The sequence below is a fragment of the Saccopteryx leptura genome, chromosome 3, assembly GCF_036850995.1.
Source record: "Saccopteryx leptura isolate mSacLep1 chromosome 3, mSacLep1_pri_phased_curated, whole genome shotgun sequence".
In the NCBI taxonomy this organism is placed as follows: Eukaryota; Metazoa; Chordata; class Mammalia; order Chiroptera; family Emballonuridae; genus Saccopteryx; species Saccopteryx leptura.
Window position 1 is genome coordinate 213,229,355 of NC_089505.1, and position 15,858 is coordinate 213,245,212.

The following is a 15,858-nucleotide window of genomic DNA, read 5'->3' on the forward strand; positions in this document are numbered from 1 at the left end:
CATTTACTTCTACATTTACAATATTAATTTAAAAAAACAAAAGAATACTAACTTATAGTTATTCTGATGTTCAACTTATCTTTGAAGTTGCATTATTCTGAATAACCAATAGCAATTTTTTTTGGATAAATTTTATAGTTTATGAAATACTCTTCTCCGCATTGGCCAGGTAGCTCAGTTGATTAGAGCACTGTCTGTCAGGGTTGTGGTTTGATCCCCGGTGGGGACACATACAAGAGTCAACCAATCAATGCATAAATAAGTGGAACAACAAAACAATGTTTCTCTCTCTGTCTCTCAAATCAATAAAAAAAATAATAAAATGAAATACTCTTCTTTTGATCTGATTTCAGCTACCTGTGCTAATTTAATTTTGTACAATATTAATTTAGCTACATGTGTTTTCTTTTATTACTATTACCTGATATATTGCTTTTTGCTCTCCCTTAATTTTTACTTTTTTTCACTTAATTTGGAGTGTTACTAGTTACACTGTGTAGTTGTTTAAAAAAAAATTTCTTGTCTTGTTTTAAAAATATTTTTGGCCTGACCTGTGGTGGTGCAGTGGATAAAGCGTCGACCTGGAATACTGAGGTCGCCAGTTCAAAACCCTGGGCTTGCCTGGTCAAGGCACATATGGGAGTTGATGCTTCCTGCTCCTCCCCCTGTTCTCTCTCTATCTCTCCCTCTCTCTCTCTCCCCTCTCTAATAAAAATGAATAAATAAAATCTAAAAAAGTAAATAAATAAAAAAAATTAAAAAAAATATTTTTGGCCTGACCTGTGGTAGCACAGTGGATAAAGCATTGAACTGGAATTCTGAGGTTGCTGATTTAAAACCCTGGGCTTGCCTGGTAAAGGCACATATGAGAAGCAATGAGTTGATGCTTTTAATTACTGCTTTCCTATCTCTTACTTCTCTAAAATCTAAAAAAAAAAAAAATTATTTTTGGTTATGGCCTGACTTGTGGGTGCAAGGGATAAAGCATTAACCTGGAGTGCTGAGGTCACCAGTTCAAAACCCCAGCTTTGCCCAGAGAAGGCACATAGAGAAGCAGCTATGAATTGGTGCTTCCCACTCCTCCCCTAGACCTTTTCTCTCTCTCCTCTCTTAAAAATCAATAAATAAATCTTTAAAACATAATAAAAATATTTTGGTTATTTTTAAACTTGGAACTATTTTTCTGTGTTTTTATTATTTCCCCCTTTCCTATCTATTGTTATACAACCAATAACTTTTCAACATATCCATTGAAACTTTACCAATATCTAGGTGATATCTACAATACTCCTCCTCTCCTCTGTCTCCAAGTTAGGTGTTCTGTTGCCATGTTTGGTCCCTTCCTCTTTTCCCCCTTCCCGCCAAGGTAAACACGTGGAATTTCCAGTTTTGTCTGTGTGTGTGTGTGTGTGTGTGTGTGTGTGTGTGTGTGTGTGCGCGCGCGCCTGTGTGTGAACTTGGCAACCTCCCTGCTCTGGGAAGACACTTCAACCAACTGAGATTCCGGGGCCAGGGTTTTTAATGTTCTTGATTAACAAACCAAAATGGTTACTGGTTTTGTCTTCCAGTTTTGGGGAGATTAGTTAAAATTATTGATTTGTCAAAGTTCTTCTGGGCTCCTACCATGTGTCAGGTTCTGTACTGGGCTCAGGGATTGCAACAATTCACGTTTCCTGCCCTAATTTAATGGGAGAGCTAGATACACAGATAAATGCAATTCAGAGGCATAAGGGCTTAGTTGTTAGTAGTTAAATGAACAAAGTACTATGAGGTACAGTGGGAGCTGGAAAAAAGTGATTCCACCACTTTTTGAAAATGACAGCATGGGAGCTAACACAGCCATCGCACTTTCTTTTTTCAAAGATTTTATTTATTGATTTTGACAGAGGGAAGAGGCGGAGGAGAAAAGTATCAACTCATTGTTGCTTCACATTAGTTGTTCATTGCTTGCTTGTTTAATGTGCCTTGGCCTGGGAAGCCCAGGGTTTCCAACCAACAACCTCAGCATTCCTCACCAAAGGCCAGGCCCATCGTACTTTCAGTAGTTCTTTCACAGTTTTTCTTAGATCCCGCCAGCAGCGAACTCCACCAAAGAACTTGAAGCGTGGGCAATAACATTTTTTTGTGATACTTCGTTCACCCCCAGCCCCGCATGTCCCTTTTAGTTTAGTTGCGCCTACAACTCCCAGAACGCAGCGCGGGATAGGAGGGGAACCAGCTGGCGGAATGGAGGTCTGTGATTGGGTGAGCGCTGGGCCAACTGGAGGAGTCGTTGTTTGGAGGTCCAGGAGAACCGGTCTGGGAGAGAGGAAGGTGGCAAGATGGTGTTGGAAAGCACTATGGTTTGGTGAGGAACTACTTCGGGGACTTGTGAGGGGCGGGACTGGGTCGGGGTGCGTGTCGCGCGTAAGTCGGGTAGGTCTGCGGTGGGGGCGGGGGACTGATGGGAGAGATACGGTCTTGGGCTGGGAGGGAAGGAGCCCCATCGACTCCCTGAGTCATCCCGGCCCAGGAGAGGCGGACAGGCCCGGGGTACCCCATGTAACCCCGCACCCCGCTGAGAGTCACTGACTGGCTGTTCCCACCTAGCTTTCTCTGTTCCAGCTTCGTCCTCTCTAGACCAGCCCAGGTCTGTCTTTAGCCAGAGTCCTGCTTCTTGGACTCATCGTGATAGTTTTCTGCAGTCCTCTGTGAGGGAGAGAGATTCTAAATCCCTCCCCGTCCTTTCACTCGTTTCTAACTCTGTTAACTTCCCCTCTGTCATCTTCAACGGTACTGTTTATATAGAGTGCTTTCAATGTGTCAGACATTAATTTACTTTATCTCGTTTAAACCTCACAACACTTTTAAGTTTACAGATGAGGATACTGAGTCTTGGCAATTTTAAATAACTTGCCCACAGTCACACAGCTAATTAAGTGGTGGAACCAAGATTTAAACCAGGGCTCTCTGACACACAGTTGAGCCAGTTCTCTCTCATAAATCTGGACTTGGGCTGAGTGTGTATCGAGTTGGATAAGAAGTTGAGGACACAGGCCTGACCTGTGGTGGCGCAGTGGATAAAGCGTCGACCTGGAAATGCTGAGGTCGCCGGTTCGAAACCCTAGGCTTGCCTGGTCAAGGCACATATGGGAGTTGATGCTTCCAGCTCCTCCCCCTTCTCTCTCTGTCTCTCTCTCCTCTCTCTCCCTCTCTCTCTCCTCTCTAAAAATGAATAAGTAAAATAAAAAAATAAAAAAAATTAAAAAAAAAAGTTGAGGACACAGACTTTTGCAAGATTTTAAGAGTTTCTTCTAAGTGTGAGCATAGAATATAGTACAGAATAGTAAGTACATCAGCACACACAAATTATCAGTTGCATGTAACAGGGGTTTCTTTTGGGGGAGTAGAATTGCCAGGTAAAATATAGGATGCCCAGTTAAACTTGAATTTCACATCAGTAATACTTTCACCCTGGCTGGATAGCTCGGTTGGTTAGAGTATCATCTGGAAGCACAGAAGTTGCCCATTTGTATTCTCAGTCATGGCACATGTAGGAACAGATCTATGTTCCTGTTTCTCTCTCCCTTCCTCTCTGGCTAAAATAAATTAAAATAATAATAATAATATTTTTCAATATAAAAATGGATATAAGTATGTCCCAAATATTGCAGGGGACATACTTATACTAAAAAGTTATTTGATAGTTATCTGAAATTTAAATGTAACTGGGAGTTGTGTATTTTTGCTTGCTAAATCTGGCAACCTCTGGGAGAGAGAGCATGTTAGAGTGGAAGGTGACAGGATTTGGAATCCAAAAACCTGTTTTTTTGTTATTTACCAGCTGCCTGTTCTTGAGAATGTAGTAAATTACCTATAAAATGGGAATAATAGTAACATAATAGCCCTGGTATTTTGGCTCAATGGATAGAGCGTCAGCCCAGTGTCTGGATATCCCAGCTTCCATTCCCCGTCAGGGCACACAAGAGAAGCGACCATCTGCTCTCTTCCCCTCCCTGTCCCCCTTCTCCCCCTCCCTCCTCTTTCCCTTCTTCCCCTTCTGCAGCCAGTGGCTCTATTTTGAGCATCTCCCTGGGTGCTGTAGTTGGTCTGAGAGCGAGTCAGCCTCATGTGGATCCAGAGTCAGCATGTAGGACTCTATCTCCTCTCTTCTCACTTAAAAAAAATAAGTAACACCCCTCCTCCTAATAGCACAGTTAGGTAAAGTGTGTATGATGGTTCTCTGTAAACAGTGCAGCACCTGTACATATATTAGTTTTCATGGTACTTGAGGAGTCCTCAAGAAAGAATTTGCTTGACCAGGCGGTGGTGCAGTGGATAGAGCGTCGGATGTGGAGGACCCAGGTTTGAGACCCTGAGGTCGCCAGCTTGAGCACAGGCTCATCTGGTTTGAACAAAGCTCACCAGCTTGGACCCAAGGTTGCTGGCTCGAGCAAGGGGTTACTTGGTCTGCTGAAGGCCCGCAGTCAAGGCACATATGAGAAATCAATCAATGAACAACTAAGGTGTCGCAACGAAAAACTGATGATTGATGCTTCTCATCTCTCTCCGTTCCTGTCTGTCTGTCCCTGTCTATCCCTCTCTCTGACTCTCTCACTCTCTCTGTCTCTGTTAAAGAAAAAAAAAAGAAAGAATTTTTTTTTAAATTTTTTTTTTAAAAGATTTTATTTATTCATTATAGAGAGGGGAGAGAGAGAGAGAGAAGGGGGGAGGAGCAGGAAGCATCAACTCCCATATGTGCCTTGATCAGGCAAGCCCAGGGTTTTGAACCAGCAACCTCAGCGTTTCCAGGTTGTCGCTTTATCCACTGCGCCACCACAGGTCAGGCAGAAAGAAAGAATTTAAGAGGGTCCCTGAAGGGACATAGACAAATGTGGGGAAGAAGAGGCCTTTACAGTTAGGGGGAAGGGCATAAAGCTGCTGAGATGTAAATGCCCAAGGCACTTAGGGATTAGGAAGTTGACTAGTATGGCTTTGTTAATAAGGTTCTTGATTTAAGGTAGTTCCCTTTTTTTTGAAAGGTAGATGGGATCAGGTAGAAGACTACAAATGTCACAGAGGGTGGTTGAACTCTGTCCTGTACTCCAATAGAGGACTGTTGAAAAAGTCTGAGGATGGTAGAGGCAAAGCTGTATATAAAATAGCATTTAATAATGATCTAGCATGGTACAGGAGAAAAGATTTGGCCCAGATAGACGTATTGGTGGCCTGTTGCAATAGCTCAGGCACAGAATAATGATGAGAATTACTTTTTATTTTTTCCTGTGGGACCTCATGTTTTTCTTTCCTCAGAATTCTCTGGTGGGGTTTATTAAAATTTGCAACTGGGCCTGACCGGGTGGTGGCGCAGTGGATAGAGCGTCGGACTGGGATGCAGAAGGACCCAGGTTCGAGACCCCGAGGTCGCCAGCTTGAGCGCGGGCTCATCTGGTTTTAGCAAAAAGCTCACCAGCTTGGATCCAAAGTCACTGGCTCCAGCAAGGGGTTACTCGGTCTGCTGAAGGCCCCTGGTCAAGGCACATATGAGAAAGCAATCAATGAACAACTAAGGTGTTGCAATGCCCATCGAAAAACTAATGATTGATGCTTCTCGTCTCTCCATTCCTGTCTGTCTGTCCCTGTCTATCCCTCACTTTGATTCTCTCTCTGTCCCTTAAAAAAAAAAAAAAAAATTGCAACTGGCCCTGGCCAGTTAGTTCAGTCGATTAGAGCATTATCCCAAAATGACAAGGTTGAGTGTTCAATCCTCGGTCAGAGCACACATTGGAAGCATCCAATGAGTGCATGACTGAGTGGAACAACAAGAATGCTTCCCTTTCCCTTTCCTCCCCTTTCTCTCCCTTCCTCTTTTAGTCTCTCTAAAAAAAAAAAAGTCAATTAAAAAAATATTAAGCCCTGGCTGGATAGCTTGGTTGGTTGGAGCATTGTCTCAAAACGTGGAGATTGCCAGTTCAATCCCTGGTCGGGGTACATACCGGAATACCTAGATGTTCCTGTCTCTCCGCCGGTCTCTCTTAAATAAATAAATAAATAGCTGCAATTATTTGACTTTACTCTCAATCTGCTAAATTAGACTCCTAGCCAGGGAAGTCCAGGCACGTGTATTCTTAATTTTTTTTTTTTTTGTATTTTTCTGAAGCTGGAAACAGAAAGAGACAGTCAGACAGACTCCTGCATGCGCCGACTGGGATCCACCCGGCACGCCCACCGGGGGCACGCTCTGCCCACCAGGGGGCGATGCTCTGCCCCTCCGGGGGCGTACCAGAGCCACTCTAGTGCCTGGGGCAGAGGCCAAGGAGCCATCCCCAGCGCCCGGGCCATCTTTGCTCCAATGGAGCCTTGGCTGCGGGAGGGGAAGAGAGAGACAGAGAGGAAGGGGGGGTGGAGAAGCAAATGGGCGCTTCTCCTATGTGCCCTGGCCGGGAATCGAACCCGGGTCCCCCGCACGCCAGGCCGACGCTCTACCACTGAGCCAACCGGCCAGGGCCTCTTAATTTTTAAATGAAGACTTTTTATGGAGTAACAGGATAATATCATAAGCCCTTATTCTTTAAAAAAAGAATATTTTATTGATTTTATAGAGAGAGGAAGGCAAACAGCGAGAGACAGGAACATCGATCTGTTCCTGTATGTGCCCTGATCGGGGATCAAACTGGCAACCTCTTTGCTTCAGGACAATGTTTTATCCAACTAAGCTATCTAGCCAGGGCTTAAGCCCTTATTTGATATGAGTTGTTTCTTTTTTGTGTTTTTTCTTTTACAGAGTCAGAGAGAGGGATAGATAGGGACAGACAGACAGGAACGAAGAGAGATGAGAAGCATCAATCATTAGTTTTTCATTGCGACACCTTAGTTGTTCTTTGATTGCTTTCTCATATGTGCCTTGACCGGGGGGCTACAGCAGACCGAGTAACCTCAGGGTCTCGAACCTGAGTCTCTACATCCCAGTCCAACGCTCTATCCACTGTGCCACCGCCTGGTCAGGTGTACGAGTTTTTGTTGGGATAAATTACATGCCGTTGAGCAAAATTAGTCACAAGAAACACGTGTTATTCCATTCATATAAAGTTCAAAATTGGGAAAACTGAGCAATGTGGTGTTTTGGGATGCATATGTAGGTGTTAAGGCATTTGTGTTTTTAACACACCACTGCCATCACCTTCCCAGGGATTCTGATGCAAGACAAAGTGAGAACTATTGCCATGTTTTCCACTTTCTCTCAAGCCCTCTTTTCTTACTTTGACACCTTTCTTCCAGCCTTCATTCATTTGCTGGTCTTGCCCATAATCCTTTTACTTTGTAGCTATTCCATCTGAATGATCCTCAAAGCCTCTTTTTTTTTTCTTCTTTTTTTCTTTATTCATTTTTAGAGAGGAGAGAGAGAGGGAGAGAGAGACAGACAGAGAGAGAAGGGGGGAGGAGCTGGAAGCATCAACTCCCATATGTGTCTTGACCAGGCAAGCCCAGGGTTTCGAACCGGCGACCTCAGCATTTCCAGGTTGACACATTATCCACTGCGCCACCACAGGTCAGGCTCTTTTTTTTTTTTTTTGACTCACCACTGTATTTTAAGGTAGAGAGGCAGTTCCCTGCTTGGGGGGGGGGGGGGGAGAGATTAATGTATGATCAGTAGAGTCAACCCTTGACCTCTTTTATAGAGACTTTGAGTTTCCATTGTAAGAACTAGTCTGTGTTAGGCTTGCTGTTAGGCTTTGTGCTTAAGTACATTCCATGCATTTAATCCTCTCAGCAATCCTGTAAGGTTGGTACAGTCAAACCCATTTTATAGATGTGATAAGTAGACCTTAGAGCAGCGGTTCTCAACCCGGCGGGGGGTCTAACGACCAAAACACAGGGGTTGCCTAAAGCCCTGTGTTTTTATTTAAAAATGTATTGTATAATAAATATGTATTTTCCGATGGCTTTAGGCCTGTGTTTTTATTTAAAAATGTATAATAAATATGTATTTTCCGATGGCTTTAGGCGACCCCTGTGTTTTGGTTGTTCGACCCCCGCCGGGGTCGCGACTCACAGGTTGAGAACCGCTGCCTTAGAGAAATTAAGTAACTTCCTCAGGATCATGGAATTAACAAGTAACAGAATGGGGATTTGAACCTGTGTCTGAAGAACACTGCCCTTGACTCCCTGTTCTACTTATCTTCCACTTAATTACCTCTCTTCTTTCATTTTTGGTTACTAAAGAAGAAAATTGCCTCTTTAGCCATATTTTCTTACCATAGAAATGAGGTGTATTATCTAGGTCACAAGCGTCCTTCATTAGCACAGATAGAATCATTGACTTTGAGTTCTAAGGGACCTCGGGCATCAAGAATTGATTCTGTTCGGGGGCTTGTGTAACTGCTTCCCTTACCTGCCTTCTTTTGGTTGTAGGAATCTGGAGCTTGTGATTCATATGATCTGTATTCTTGGAGATTATGAAAAGTTGCAGGGATAGAGGAGGTGAGACCCCGAATCCGTGAAATCTCATTTGTGCGGATCAGTCTAGCTGCTAAAGCTGTTGCACATTTAACCAGATGACTGTATTGTACTTTCCTGCTCTCAGTGCTGCCAAATGTGCCATCTTATAAGTATTTTTTTAAGTTCCTTCTTCATTTCCTACCTTTGGGATACTTCAGTTTTAATGGCAGACTTAGAATACCCTTCCATGGTGATGCTTTTTAACACTTAAATGCACCTTATAAAAAGGCGGTTGTGGTATATCAGTAGATAACAACCTTTGGGGCTTATCAGAATCACTTCTGGAGTGGAGATGTAATTCTTTTTTTTTCCTTTGGAGTCAGTAAGTCTGGGTTAAGGCTCAGTCATCTGTATATTTTTAAAAAGCCACAGGTAATTCTGAGTTTCCCAGAGTCTTTTTTTTTTTTTTTTTTTTCTATAGTGAGAGAAAGAGAGAGGGACAGACAGGCAGGCGGGGAGAGAGATGAGAAGCATCAACTCTTCTTTGTGGCTCCTTAGTTGTTCATTGATTGATTTCTCATATGTGTCTTGACCAGGGGGCTCCAGCAGACCAAGTGACCCCTTGCTCAAGTCAGCAAACATGGACTTCAAGCCAGTGACCATGGGGTCATGTCTATGATCCCACACTCAAGCTGGTGAGCCTGCGCTCAAGCCAGACAAGCCTGTGACCTCGGGGTTCAAAACCTGGGTCTTCAGCATCCCAGGTCAATGCCCCATTCACGGTGCAACCACCCGGTCAGGCATTGAGAGCCACTGTTATACTCCACAGTGCCTCTCACAGGAGAGGTGTTGAAGGAGGTAGAGGTCGCTGGAACTGCAGATCTACACAGTGTGTCTTTTCTCTTCCTTCTCTCCTAATCTGACAGTGTGGACAACAGTGAGTATATGCGGAATGGGGACTTCTTACCCACCCGGCTGCAGGCCCAACAGGACGCTGTCAACATAGTATGTCACTCCAAGACCCGCAGCAACCCTGAGAACAACGTGGGCCTCATCACACTGGCCAAGTACGTGGGACAGAGGAGGAGGGTGTCTGGCAGGTGGGTGGAGGTTTCCCACATGTCACCTGCTGTGGTATCCAGGTTGCTACTGTTTTGTTGATTTTGTGAGGCTGCTTTTGCCTATCACCTTCCTATGCTACCTTTTTCACTGTTTAGTGTAAATAGTAACTTATTTTTAATACTAACCTAAATTTAATACAGTTATGAGGCTCAATCTCCTGGAATGAAATTTTACAGTATATTTTATTTTAAATTTATTTTTAAATTTTCCCATTCATTTGCGAGACAGGAAGGAAGGGAGGGAGGGAGAAAGAGAGAGAGAGAGAGAGAGAGAGAGAGAGAGAGAGAGAGAAGCATCAACTCATTTCACTTAGTTCTATGTAATTGTGCACTCATTGATTGCTTCCGTACATGCTCTGACCGTGGGTGAACCCTCTACTTCTGGCAGCCATGTTGATACTGTATCCACTGAGCCACCTGTCTAAGGTCCACATTATTTTTTAAAGTCAGTGAAAAGTGACTTGAGATCAGAGCCCCAGGGCAAATTTCACATATTCCCAAAAGTGTTTTGCTTTAAGAATTGATAATCCTCAAATGAGTAAGTGCCCATCCCACTGTACATGTTGTTAGCTGGAAAATGAGTCTAGAAACGAGATGGTGGGAGACATGGTAGCATCCAGCTACCGTGGATGTGGAGGATTCTCAGCCCTGCCAACAAGATAACAGGACGGGTGAGGGAGAAACGCTGTCAGCAAGAGGGCAAGTTTTACAAAGTCAGCCACTTACTTTCTGTGACTCACATCTACTGAGCTGTAGATTTTTTTTTTCTAGTTTTATTAAGGTATAATTAAGGTAACATTATATAAGTTTAAGGCATACCACATAATGATTTGATTATATATACAGTTGACCCTTGAACAATACAGATTTGAACTGCATGGGTCCAATTATATGCATATTTTTTTAACCTTTTTATTCAATTTATTGGGGTGACACTAGTTAACAAAATTATACATGTTTCAGATGTACAATTCTACAACACATCTGTATACTGTATTGTGTGTTTACCACCCCAAATCATATCTCTATTCATCACCATTTATCCCCCTATACCCTCTACCTCCCTCCTGCCCTGCCTCTGGCAATCACCCTACTGTTGCCTGTGTACATGAGTTTTTTTCTTGTTTGTTAAATCCTTCCACCCACCCCCGACAACTGGCAACTTGGTGTCTGTCCATGAGCCTGTTTCTGTTTTGCTTGTTAGTTCATTTGATTCCACAAATGAGTGAAACCATTTATATGCAGATTTTAAAAAATAAATACATAGTTGGCCCTGGGTTTTGTATCCACTGACTCAGCCAACTGCAGATCAAAACAAGTATTTTTTATTGCGTTGGGAATCCCAGAGGAGGAGGGTCAGCTATATGCATTGTTCTGTGCCATTTTATGTAAGAGACTTGAGCATCTGCAGATTTTGGTATCTAGGGGGTTCCTGGAACTAATCCCCTGTGGATACTGAGGGATTAGTTAAATTTTGGGAGAGTCAAAAGTTATAGGCCCTGGCCGGTTGGCTCAGTGGTAGAGCGTCAGCCTGGCGTGCAAAAGTCCCGGGTTCGATTCCCGGCCAGGGCACACAGGAGAAGCGCCCATCTGCTTCTCCACCCCTCCCCCTCTCCTTCCTCTCTGTCTCTTCCCCTCCCACAGCAAGGCTCCATTGGAGCAAAGATGGCCCGGGCGCTGGGGATGGCTCCTTGGCCTCTGCCCCAGGCGCTGGAGTGGCTCTGGTCGCAACAGAGCGACGCCCCGGAGGGGCAGAGCATCGCCCCCTGGTGGACGTGCCGGGTGGATCCCGGTTGGGCGCACATGGGAGTCTGTCTGACTGCCTCTCCCCATTTCCAGCTTCAGAAAAATACAAAAAAAAAAAGTTATACACAGGTCCTGGCTGGTTAGCTCAGTCAGAGTGTCATCCAGAAAAACCAAGGTTGCAGGTTCAGTCCTCAGTGAGGGCACATATGAGAAGCAACTAGTGAATGCCCAATTAAGTGGAACAACAAGTGAATGCTGTTCTCTCTCTCCACCCCCCACTGCCCATCTCCTTTCCTCTGTCTCTCTAAAATAAAAAATAAAAAGTTGCACATGCCTGACCTGTGGTAGCACAGTTAATAAAGCATTAAACTGGAATGCTAAGGTTGCCAGTTTGAAGCCCTAGTCTTGCCTAGTTAAGGCACATACTAGAAGCAGCTACAAGTTGATGCTTCCTGCTCCTCCCCCCCCTTTCCCTCTCTCTCTAAAAAGCAATAAATAAAACCTGGGAAAAAGAACTTATACATGCATTTTTGACTGTTCTCCTAATCCCAAGTGTTGAAAGGTCAACTGTATTGTGGAATGATTACTATAATAAATTTATTTAATATCCATATCTCACATAATAATTTGTTATTCCTTGTGATGAGAATTTTTAGATGTTTGATTAAGAAAAATAGAGATTACAGTTATTCTCAAGTTCTCTAAAGAGAAGACAAGTCAAACATAGTTTAGAGACACTTGTCTGAACTTGAGACTGTTCAAATGCTTTCCCCACATTGCAGTGACTGTGAAGTGCTGACCACGCTCACCCCTGACACTGGCCGCATCCTGTCCAAGCTCCACACTGTTCAACCCAAAGGCAAGATCACCTTCTGTACTGGCATCCGTGTGGCCCATGTGAGTCCTCCTGGATCCCTGTGATTGTTCCTCCTGGCTCTGGTGATTGTTCCTCCTGGTTCTACCTCCAACGTTGTTTATTTCTCCCCTGGAATCTTGAGCTAGAGCCAGAGCAGAAGAAGAGAGATGACCTTGAGAAAGGAGTAGGAAGGAAGGAAGGATATGGTGGGGTGAGTCACAAGAAGGGAAGGGTGAAGGAAAGGGTTAGACCTCACATGAGCATGATGGTAGACTTGAGGTACAGAGAAACCAAAAGGAAAAAACAAAAGAGTGACAGAGGAACAAGCTCAGTGTCCCTCCAGCTGACTGAACTTCCTCTTCCTTTGCAAGTTGGCTCTGAAGCACCGACAGGGCAAGAATCACAAGATGCGCATCATTGCCTTTGTGGGGAGCCCTGTGGAGGACAACGAGAAGGATGTGAGTCCACAGGCCAGCAGGGCAAGCTGGGTGGGATGTACTTGGGAAGGGGGTCCTTCAGCCCTTAGGAGAGCCTGGCAGAAGTATTAGGTTCATTAATTTGGGGAAAGGTGGATATGCAGAATTTGTTGTTTCTGTGGTGGATCTTGGGGTGGTCAGCTGATTTCGGTATGCTTTTGTGAGATGTATCGCTCCCCCTCATGGTATGAAGCAGATTTCCTCATTTCTCTCCTCTTCCTCCCAGCTGGTGAAACTGGCAAAGCGCCTCAAGAAGGAGAAAGTAAATGTTGATATTATCAATTTTGGGGAAGAGGTGAGTGAGGACTTGGAGGGCACTGACTTATTTGGTTGTGAACTGGGAACAGTCCTTACCCAGAGTGCCTGCACTATGGGAGAGTAGCTACAGACAAGGGATGGAATGGGGAGAATGAGGAGGGAGCAGGCTGGAAGCAAGTCTTCTATGTTCTTCCCTCCCCCAGGAAGTGAACACAGAAAAGCTAACAGCCTTTGTGAACACACTGAATGGCAAAGATGGAACTGGTTCTCATCTGGTGACAGTGCCCCCTGGGCCCAGCCTGGCAGATGCCCTCATCAGTTCTCCAATTCTGGCTGGTGAAGGTGGTGCCATGCTAGGTCTTGGTGCCAGTGATTTTGAATTTGGAGTGGATCCCAGTGCTGATCCTGAACTGGCCCTGGTGAGCAAACGACCTCAGGAAGAGCCCAAGGGTCCTCCTTTGTCCTTTGCTGACACACCCACACGCCACGTAGTTTCTTTAGGGCCATACAGCCCTAAACACCCTTGCTTATTTTCCCAGACCCCCCCCCCCCCCTTTTGGTCCCTCTGCTGCATAATTCTGTCTGATCTCTAGGGGCAATACTGTCAGACTCTTGTTCTCTCCTGGTTGAACCCCAGGCTTCTCCCAAGTTCTTTTTCCTGTATCACCTCTTCAGCTTCTCCACACACATAGACCAGAAGCTGCCCCTTGTGCCTCTTTGCACTTCTCAGCTGGCTTCCCCACAGAGGGAGGGTGGGAGAACATCTGACCTTGCCCTGCCCTTCGCCAGGCTCTCCGCGTTTCTATGGAAGAGCAGCGGCAGCGGCAGGAGGAGGAGGCACGGCGGGCTGCTGCAGCTTCTGCCGCTGAGGCTGGGATTGCTGCGACCGGGATGGAAGGTGAAAGAGGTGGATTTGGAAGTCCCAGGACTGCGCGCCACCCTGTGGAAGCTGGTGCAGACGTGGAAGGGGGGCATCTAGCAGTGGGAATATGTGACCTGAGGGAATGCCCTGGGGGGGTCTGCGTGGAATATGGCCATCAGTCCTAACCTGCTGTCGCCTTCCTTTCCCAGACTCAGACGACGCCCTGCTGAAGATGACCATCAGCCAGCAGGAGTTCAGCCGCACTGGGCTCCCTGACCTCAGCAGTATGACTGAGGAGGAGCAGATTGCTTATGCCATGCAGATGTCCCTGCAGGGTGCAGGTGAGCCGGCACCGGGATGATAGTTTTCAGGCAGAAAGCCTGGGGTGGGGAAATGGAACTGAACAGACTGACCTCTTTTCCTCAGAGTTTGGCCAGGCAGCATCAGCCGACATTGATGCCAGTTCAGCCATGGACACATCTGAGCCTACCAAGGTGAGGGCTAGTGGTGACTTCCTGCCCCCCTGTGTTCAGATTCTCAGCTCTTGGCCTGGGACCGCTCCTTGTTCAGGGTTGTATAGACGAGCTCTTTCAGGAGCAGAAGGACACAACAGGGATATATGTTTCTTGTATGTAAACCTTGCTACGGCAACAGAGTGCTTGTGCCCAGGGTTGGGGGAGTGTCCTGGAATTCTGTCATTTTCTTTCCTTGCTGGTGGGAGCAGTCTGGACAGCTCTCAGGTTTTTTCTCTGTTTTGCCAGTAATAAATGTTTGTATTCATCCCATGTATAGACACTGGATGTTTTCCTGAATCATTCTTCCTACCCTCGGCCAGAGGTGTCCCCTAGCCCCAGACAGGTAGAGGGGTGCAGGCATTACTGCTCCCCACCCCTGCCCTGAGCTGACACTGCCTTTTTTCAGGAGGAGGATGATTATGATGTGATGCAGGACCCCGAATTCCTTCAGAGTGTCCTGGAGAACCTTCCAGGTGTGGATCCCAACAATGAGGCCATTCGAAATGCCATGGGTTCGCTGGCCTCCCAGGCCACCAAAGATGGCAAGAAGGAAAAAAAGGAGGAGGACAAGAAATGAGACTGGAGGGAATGGGTAGTTGAGCCTACTCCAGGGCTGCCTGGGGGGGGTGGGATATAGGGCTAGCTATGTAATCTGTAATTATTACAATTGAAATAAAGCTTGGCAACTTTTTCTTTTTTCTTTTTTTGCTTCAAATAGTGGTAGCTTTGAGTGTGAGAGAGAAGGATCTATGGCACGAAGGAGAGCATTCCCTTTGGTTCCTGTGTCTTCAATAACTGGTCTCTAAATCCTGACTTGCTTCCCTTCCTGTCTCTATTGATGACAGTCTCCTTAATTTCTCCTGCCGTGGGGCTGTTTTACTTGCATTTAGAGTGGCTTTAGCCCTGGCCAGTTGGCTCAGTGGTAGAGCGTCTGCTTGGCGTGCAGGAGTCCCGGGTTCGATTCCCGGCCAGGACACACAGGAGAAGTACCCATCTGCTTCTCCACCCCTCCCCCTCTCCTTCCTCTCTGTCTCTCTCTTCCCCTCTCGCAGCCGAGGCTCCATTGGAGCAAAGTTGGCCCGGGCACTGAAGATGGCTCTGTGGCCTCTGCCTCAGGCGCTAGAATGGCTCTGGTCGCAACAGAGCAATGCCCCAGATGGGCATGCGGGAGTCTGTCTGACTGCTTCCCCGTTTCCAACTTCAGAAAAAGACAAAAAAAAAAAAAAAAAAGAGTGGCTTTCCTGATTCTGACCAGTTAGCTCAGTTGGTTAGAGTGTCATCCTGAAACTCCAAGGTTGTGGTTTGTGGTTTCGATCTCCAGTTGGGGCACACCCAAAAGCAACCAATGAATGCACAACTAAGTAGAGCAACAGATGAATGCTTCTCTCTTCCTCTCTATGACTCTGAAATCAATTAATAAAAAACAGTAGTTTTGCTGAGAGTCACTGTGTTAGGCACTGGGGCCACAGAGGTGAAAAGAAAACTGTACTTTGGGGACTCAGAGTCTAGGGCAGGACAGGCATGTAAATAAGTGATGACACATCTCTGCTATATACCCAAAGAGGCAAGAGCAAGTTGTCCTGGAAACGGCAAGGAGAAAGGGCCA

At 45.6% G+C, this 15,858-nt stretch overlaps 1 protein-coding gene across 5 annotated transcripts; it reads left to right on the forward strand.

Annotated features, from left to right (window-relative positions):
- The first annotated feature begins 2,259 nt into the window (after nucleotides 1-2,259).
- Nucleotides 2,260-14,943, forward strand: PSMD4 (proteasome 26S subunit ubiquitin receptor, non-ATPase 4). Of its 5 annotated transcripts, XM_066377487.1 has the most exons (11): nucleotides 2,287-2,347; nucleotides 9,015-9,113; nucleotides 9,345-9,518; nucleotides 12,068-12,182; nucleotides 12,513-12,599; nucleotides 12,844-12,912; nucleotides 13,079-13,294; nucleotides 13,665-13,782; nucleotides 13,947-14,078; nucleotides 14,164-14,231; nucleotides 14,659-14,943. In XM_066377487.1, the coding sequence occupies exons 2-11, from the start codon at nucleotides 9,088-9,090 to the stop codon at nucleotides 14,827-14,829; spliced, it is 1,176 nt and encodes a 391-aa protein (XP_066233584.1). In that variant the 5' UTR covers nucleotides 2,287-2,347; nucleotides 9,015-9,087; the 3' UTR covers nucleotides 14,830-14,943. The 5 variants fall into 5 exon arrangements, with proteins under 5 accessions (XP_066233583.1, XP_066233585.1, XP_066233586.1 ...); XM_066377486.1 differs by lacking the exon at nucleotides 9,015-9,113 and having other exon boundaries at nucleotides 2,260-2,347; XM_066377488.1 differs by lacking the exon at nucleotides 9,015-9,113 and having other exon boundaries at nucleotides 2,260-2,347; nucleotides 13,665-13,773.
- Nucleotides 14,944-15,858: the final 915 nt, after the last annotated feature.

Excerpts from the sequence above, each read along its gene's own strand:
- PSMD4 (XM_066377486.1), top strand. The coding sequence starts at position 2,322 with ATGGTGTTGGAAAGCACTATGGTTTG. Across the intron at positions 12,913-13,078 it reads TTATCAATTTTGGGGAAGAG|GAAGTGAACACAGAAAAGCT; the intron begins GTGAGTGAGGAC and ends TCCCTCCCCCAG. Across the intron at positions 13,295-13,664 it reads CTGATCCTGAACTGGCCCTG|GCTCTCCGCGTTTCTATGGA; the intron begins GTGAGCAAACGA and ends GCCCTTCGCCAG.